General features: G+C 35.3%; 1 protein-coding gene across 1 annotated transcript; it reads left to right on the top strand.

Annotated features, from left to right (window-relative positions):
• LOC107648421 (calcium-binding protein CML39) lies at window positions 6,296-7,928 on the top strand. The gene is made up of 2 exons (XM_016352291.2): window positions 6,296-7,450; window positions 7,743-7,928. Exon 1 carries the CDS (start codon window positions 6,441-6,443, stop codon window positions 6,867-6,869), a length of 429 nt encoding a protein of 142 aa, XP_016207777.1. The 5' UTR covers window positions 6,296-6,440; the 3' UTR covers window positions 6,870-7,450; window positions 7,743-7,928.

Below are 8,190 nucleotides of genomic sequence, written 5' to 3'. Positions count from 1 at the left end.
GAATTTAAATTTTAATATTTAATTAAATAAATTAATAAAATAATTATTAGATTAATTCAAATTAATTACTTAAATAATTAGATACCAACCAATTAGTTAAATTTTAAAATAGTTTCTGAAATTAGCGGCGTGCATTAAAATCGTCTCTAAGATTCTAGTTACACTAATTATGTTTTTGAAATTGACAAAAAAATGCATCACGTTAGTCCCTAACCCATTTTTCGTTAACAGCGTGATGACATGACTTGATGACGTAGACTATTAGTGACACTCCATAATTTGGTCACATGTAATGGTACGATGATGTGTTGACTAGTGACACGTGTTATGCTGACGTGAACGTTGTGTCACGTGTCACAATACTATTTTGCCACGATCGCAATAGTATTTATTCACGTGTCATCCGCTATGTCATCATTGTAAATGTACCAAATTAGTCCCTCACTTTACATTAAATGATTTATTTTAGTTCTTGAAATTGAATATTGTGCACCAAAATAATCTATTCACTAGTTGTTCTTCTTTTTTTTAATGAATTTAAAATTCTCAATATATTTAAATACATTAATTTTAATTCTATTTTTTTACATATTATTTAAATAAAGTGCTTTTATAAAATATTTTTTTCTCTTGCAAGTACTCCTAACCACCGTCTTGGACCTAACGTGAAGGCACTTCAAGCAGAAGTGTCTTCAGTCTAGTCCATTTATACACAAGCAGAAACGTGTGTATTTCATAAGAACAAAAAAAATGTGTATTTTAATTCTTGATTTCTTGTTAAAAACATGTATTTTGGATGAAAAATGTGTCTAATCAATCATATAATTCTTTTTTTATAATAACATACTTATATGTTGATGTAATACCCTAAATGGTCCCTAAAATGCCGAACTCGCTTCAATTATGTCCTCCACTTTTTAAAATCACCAAATGTCTCCATCGCTCTCAAAAATGTGAGTTTCCGTTAGTCCAAATGTCATCATCCGTTTTAACATTGCTGCTGATGTGTGTAGTTAAGTGCCAACTTGACAGTTTACTCCAAGTTAACGTGGACAAACAATGAATTTAACTCAATTTAATATTCTAAATTTGTTTAAAATATTCAAGTTGGTCCATACACAATTATAAAGCCATAATTCTCAAATCTTCATCTTCATTATTTGTTCTTCCTTCCTATTCTATACTATCCTTCTCCTCATCTCATCATTCATCTCTTCTTCCGCTCACTTACTCTCTCATTCCGATCGCTTCCTCTCTTCCCCTTCCGTCGCCCTCTGCTTCTCCCCAACCCACACTGGACCCGTTTTCAAGTCCATTTCTGGTGCCTCCGTTAGCGCCAACAGCTCCGCTCCAAAAATCGTCCTCTAATTTGACGCTGATGTCGCAGCTGGTTTCCCTCCTAGGAGAAATATCATAAACGAATTTGAAGCCACACCATCGTTTAACGCACTCCCGCTTTAGTCAGCTTCCAGAAGCAATGGTGAGCCTTCTGGAAAGGCTTTCTTCCTCTCCAGTCCAATCGAAAGCGAAAGGGGGAGGACCTGCTTTTTTAGGTACTGCGATGAGGGCGGAGAACCTTTGATGAATTACGACGACATTCAATCCGATCTCGAGTCCCACCATGACAATGTGCTCCTCGATGATTACAAGGACGAAGGGAATGGTGGCGATTGGTGACGCCGCGAACACTCGCAGACTCCAATCTACGATAACGATTCGTCTAAGTCGAAATCTAAGAAGAGGCTCATCAACAAGGGTGGTAGTGGGAGACAATCGGTGGCGCCTGGTCTTGAAGACGAGGTGGCAGAGGAGGAGTATAAAGGCAAGATGAGGTTCGCGAGGGAGAGGTCGGAGGAAGGAAGGAAGATGAAGAAGGGGAAGTAGAGTGGATGTGGGAAGAAGGAAAGATGTTTAAGGGGGAGAAGAGGTTTGCGAGTGGTGAAAGTGGAAAGAACGGGTTCAAATTTGGGAGTATCTAAAAAAAGAGAGGAAGAACAAATGATGAAGTTGAAGATTTGAGAATTAAGGCTTTATAATTGTATATGGACCAATTTGAGTATTTTAAATAATTTAGAATACTAAGTTGAGTTAAATTCATTGTTTGTCCATGCCAGCTTGTAGCAAATTGCTAAGTTGGTTCTTAACTACACACATCACGTTAAAACGGCTAATGATATCTGAACTAACGGAGATTCACATTTTTTAGAGTAAGGGATACATTTGATCATTTTAAAGGTGGAGGACTTATTGAAATGAGTTAGAAATTTAAGGGACCATTTGGGGCATTATCTCCTTCTATATTATAAAATTTTTTAATGTTAAATTATTATAGAAAAAATTATATAATTAAACCTAAATCTTAATAAATTTTATAAAAGCACTTGTATTTAAATGATATGTGAAAAAATAGAATTAAAATTAGTGTATCCAAAAAAATTACAAGTTTTAATTTTTTAAAAAACGAGAAAAACTGGTGATGTATGGGATTAATTTGGGGCACGACATTCAATTTTAGGAACTAAAATGAGTCACTTAATGCAAAGTAAGGGACTAATTTGATGTAATCTACAATGATGACATAATGGATGACATGTGGACAAATATTGTTGCGACACATGACACAAACTAATGTGACCAAATAGCATTGTGACAGGTGGCACGACTGTCCACGTCAGCATGTGCCACATGTCATTGGTTAACACATCATCATACCATTACACGTGGCTAATCTATGGAGTGACATGTGTCATTATTAACAGACTACGTCATCAAACTATGTCATTACGTCATTAACAAAAAATGAACCTGTGACTAATACGATGCATTTTTGTTAATTTTAAAAACGTAAATAATACATATCATTTTTGTAATCTTAGAAACTATTTTAGAGTTTAACTCACCAAAATATATGTACAACTATTCTAATAAAAATGTTATGGTGATCAGAATGATGTGTGTGAGTAAAAATAGTTTATTTTTATTTAAGTAATTATCTGTAATTTTAGTTATAAAAATTTTAAAATATCTCTTAGTAATTCACTCATTAAAATATCTCTTACAGGCATTAAAAAACAAATGAAAAACATTACTATAAGAAAGAAATGAAAATATAGTACATACCCGAGAATGTAAAAATGAAAAATATAGAGAAAAGTTTAGGCTAAATTATATATATTTTTATTGATTTTGAAATTGAGTTTCAGTGTTGCTGCTTGTTGCTATTGTTGTTGTAGATTCTGTTTCTTAATGAAGTTTCTTCATATTCATTAGTATATTAATTACTAGTATCATGTAGCTACACCAGAAAACTATTTATTGGGAACACTAACACTGTCTAACAGTGAGGGAAAAAACCACTCACATAGTCACATACCAGTGAATTGGACAGTGTTGTTAGTTGTTACTTTCTTTGTCATTTCATCTCTCATAAGCATAGCACATGATATGGAAGAATTGTTATGTGATCCATTTACCAACTTAGCAGTGAAGTTTTCAATCTTTTTGATGACTTGGTGCTACTTGCACGAGGCGAAACTGTGTATGTTGGAGAAAGAAGAATAAAGAAGGAAGCAGGGGATTCAACCAAATAACATAGTCTTAATTTCAGCTTTCTATTTAGTTACTTGAAGTAACAGTCTTTTCATGACCATGACCTGTTTGAAACTCTGTTTATGCTGTGATGTTGGGCCTCATTCTCATATTTGTCATTGCCCTTAGTGGCTTGGCCAGCTTCCACGACGGTCGGGAGAAACTCATCGGAGAAAGCCTTTGGCCCTCACTACGCTATTGTAAGTTTTTCAAAGCTGCATTGAATGATGTTATTGAATTGCTTTATTTCCTTTGGGATCTTGGTCTTTTGTTGTCATAAACTGATAATGAAAGTAAATTTAAGAATTAAATCTTAAAGTGGTTCCTGAACTTGCAATCGAGTCTTACGGTCGTCCCTAAACTTGCAATCGAGTCTTACGGTCGTCCCTAAACTTGCAATGACCTCAATATTGTCCCTAAATTTACCAAAAGTGACTCACAGTCGTCCCTGAAGCATTTTTCGAGGAATATTCTTTAATGGCGTGATGACGTGTACTGAGAGACGTCATAGTAGATAGGTGACGTGGCTGTTATCGTTATTTGACTCAATTTAGTCCCTAAAGTAGTTTATAACCCAAGTCCCCAATTTGAGTTCCATCTATGTCCATCATTAGAAGTCACTCTTTGTCTTCTTCTCTGCTCTCCTTCTTCTTCTTCTCCGCCACATCTCCTTCAACCACATCTCCTTCTTCTTCTTCCACTATTAGAAGATACTATTTTGTCATCTTCTATCTCCTTCCTCCTCCTTTTCTCACCTTTCTTCTCTCACTCTCTCTGTAAGTGCTGTAAACCCTAAACCCTGCCTTTTCTTCTTTTCTCATTTTTTAATTCCCCAAAATTTTACAGTTTTATTCATGTATCGCCCAAGTTTCCTAGTTCACTCGGAACCCTACAATTGTTTCTGACCCTGCAGTGCTTCTTGATCAATTGGGTCGTTATGAGGAAACTAAAGTTCTAGTCTTTGAGGCCACTTCTAAGCTTGAATCTCGAAACAGAGAGCTTGCTCTTTTCTACTGTATATTGCTTGAGGCACACTCCAAGAGAGGCTCACCGAAAGGTTTTGATGTTGCTTATTGTTACATGAACAAATTTTTTCGTAATTCTTTCTCTTTTTACATAAAACGTAGGATTTTTGAGTATATGGTTAGTGGTTTGTGTGCAAATGAATAGGTCTCGTGAAGCCGAGGATTTGGTTGAGGATTTGAGAGGCAATAGTGGAGCGATTAACCCTTCAGCTTTTGAGTTGAAGTCCATTATGTATGGTTATGGGAGCGAGGTTGGGGTTGTTCCATGATTTGCAGAGAGTTGTGGATCAAATGAAGTGAGGTGGCTTTAAAATTGACACTGTTTGTGACAATATGGTTCTTTCAACTTTTGGCACTCAAGGTGAGCACATGAAAATGGTTTCCTGGCTTAAGAAGATGAGAAGTTCAGACATCTCATTCAACTCCTCAATCGATAATGGCAACTCATTCAGGAGGTAATCGATAGTGGAAATGGTTTCCGAACTTAAGGAGTTACTAGATTCTTGTATGAGAGGTAATGGTGTGGGATTTATCGGAGGCTAAATTGAATTTGCATGGATGTCATCTGGGTTCTTCCTATTTGATTATGTTGCTTTGGTTGAAGGAGATGTGGTGGAGAAGAAGAAGAAGGAGAGCAGAGAAGAAGAAAGAGAGTGACTTCTAATGGTGGACACAGATGAAACTCAAATTGGGGACTAGGGTTATAAACCACTTCAGGGACTAAATTGAGTCAAATAACGATAACAGTCACGTCACCTATCCACTGTGACGTTTCTCAGTATACGTCATCACGCCGTTAAAAAATATTCTTCGAAAAATGATTCAGGGACGACCGTGAGTCACTTTTGTTAAATTTAGGGACAATATTAAGACCATTATATGTTTAGAGACAATCGTAAATTCAGGAATCACTTTAAAATTTAACTCTAAATTTAAACTAATAGCTTGCTTGATTGTACATGTTTAAAATTTGGCATTTTATATGCTGAAGGTGTATTTTATTAATAGTTCAATAAAAGAATTAACTATTTTTCGGTCCATATCAATAGATTTTATTTGAAAATATCATTTTACTAAATTTGCAATAAAATAAAATTTGTTAATATTGAGCACTTTCCTAGGAAATTTTTATTCAATGTTCCGCAAATGGTTACAAAAACATGCATGCATGTGAACTTCTAAAATATATAATTTAATTTATTTTTATTATATATTCTTATTTTAAATTTTAATATATATTCTATACTAATTACCAATTTAAATATAAATACATGTCATTCTTATGGTAAAAATTTTGGTGCAGCTAATTTCAGATAAAGTTAATAGTTGAGAATCGTTAAATAATTTGACTGATTTAACTAAATTTTTATTGAATGACTCTTAACTCTCAACTATCAATTTCACGCTAAGTTGACTGAGTTTGTACCAATTCTTATATGACGTGCTTCCTTCTCAATTTTCTGTGGCACATAAGTCCTCGGCGGCTCTCAACGCTGACGAAAAGATACATGTCTTTGTCTTCATCATGATGAAATTATGGTATTTTCTAATCTTCCACGCCTTAATCACGTAAATGCCCAGAATCTTCCTTCTTTGTACCTGGTCGTACCATTTTGTTTGGTCAATTCACGCCACGCGGCATGTCCCATGCAAACATACCTATATATATACGCGTTTTACATTTCAAAATTCGTTTTGAAGCCTCTTAGTTTCTTTTCTTTTCCTTCTTCTTCTTCTTCTTAACTTTATGCCATTTAATTTGGTTACTAGAGCAACATATTATATGTACAAACCTTATAATAAGGTTATTATTCGATTAATTGTAACATGGTTATGGATAAGCTAAGCCAATATGAACGTGTGTTCAACCACTTCGATGAGAATGGAGACGGCAAGATATCGGCATCGGAGCTGAAGCAATGCGTGGAGGCCGTGGGTGGGGAGTTGTCGACCGAGGAGGCAGAGGTGGCCGTGACATTACTGGATTTGGACGGGGATGGGCTTCTGGGACTCGATGATTTTGTGAGGTTTGTGGAAGGAGGAGAAGAGGAAGAGAAAGTGAATGATTTAAGAGAGGCTTTTAAGATGTATGAGATGGATGGGAGTGGTTGCATCACACCAAAGAGCCTTAAGAGGATGCTTAGCAGGTTAGGTGAGTCTAGGTCTATAGATGATTGTAAATTTATGATATCTAGATTCGATCTCAATGGAGATGGAGTTCTTAATTTTGATGAATTCAGGGTCATGATGTTGTAATATTAATTAACGGTAGTAAAATAGGCTAAATCTGTTGGGTCAAACCGGCGTCAAAAAATTAAAGACGGATTGAGAAGAAATTTTAAATTTGTCCAACACTAAAAACTCGCCAAAACTGCACCGTCATTACCGTGGGTCAAGGCGGAGCGGGACGGATTGTCCTCTTTTGTTTTAAGGTTATGTTAGTGATTTTATACATGATATAAATAGTAAATACAAATTAAAATTAGGGTACAAACATTGATTCACTGAACGCGGCCTCCTCCGACCCTGAGCTCCCTCCTCAATGACCGGACCTTGAGCTCCTTGCCTACCTCTTCACTCTCATCTCTCAAGCTCTCACGCATTTTCAGAGCACCAACGGCGGCAGCAGCGATTCCCTCACACGTTCGCACCGACGCGCTCGTCTCTCCTCTCTCATATCTCCCTCACTTTTGTGATGGCGCGCTCGTTTCTCCTCTCTGACAACTCTGTCTCTCGGCAGTGGTAAGTCTTCCTCACATTTGCGGCAGCGCACTCGTCTCTCCTCTTTCACAGCTCGTCTTTGGCTTTCTTGGCAACGGCGGCAAGCTCCCCATCTGGTAACTACTGGTTATTACTATTTGTTTATTTTTTTATTTTTCTTTTAATTTTTATTTGTGGGAGGGATGTTTGATACTTTGATGATTCTATTTGATTATTGATTATGTTTATTATTGATTACTGATTCTGTTTGATTACTGTACTGATTTTATTTAAATTTTTTTTTATTAATTTTGTTTGATTACTGTTATTGACGATGTAGTTAGTAGTTACTGATTTAGATATTGTTCTGTTATTTAGGTTAAGTATTTATTTCTTTTATTCTAAATTTGAGTATTCATTTAATTGTAGGCGAAAGTGAAGATGTGATTTCTCAAGGTGTTAGATAAGGCGGTGTTTTAATTTTTGGAACAGATTTAAATTTTATTAATTTAGAAGTTGACAATTGATTTATGTATTGATTTGTAGATTATGTTGTGTGTTTTGTTTTAAGTGTAATTTGATTATTTGATATGAATTTATGTATAAATTATGTGTTTATGTTTTATTATTGTTGTGTTTGAAATTTATTAAGTTATTATGGTTAACATTGTGATTTAAATGTGTTTGACATTTAAAATCATATTATTTTAGAATATTTAAAAAAAAAAGAAGAGGATCGACCCGCTAATCCACCAGTCAGTCCTTTAACCGGATGGGATAACAAGTTATAAATCTATAGTAATTTGGTGGGATGGACCGACCTGTCTCATATTTAGACGAATTTTGATAAGGAGGGGCAGGAATAGGCTGACCTGCT

This window comes from Arachis ipaensis, chromosome B06 (genome assembly GCF_000816755.2).
Source record: "Arachis ipaensis cultivar K30076 chromosome B06, Araip1.1, whole genome shotgun sequence".
NCBI lineage: Eukaryota > Viridiplantae > Streptophyta > Magnoliopsida > Fabales > Fabaceae > Arachis > Arachis ipaensis.
This window is presented reverse-complemented; position numbering and strand designations above follow the sequence as displayed.

Excerpts from the sequence above, each read along its gene's own strand:
- LOC107648421 (XM_016352291.2), top strand. The coding sequence starts at position 6,441 with ATGGTTATGGATAAGCTAAGCCAATATGAACGTGTGTTCAACCACTTC.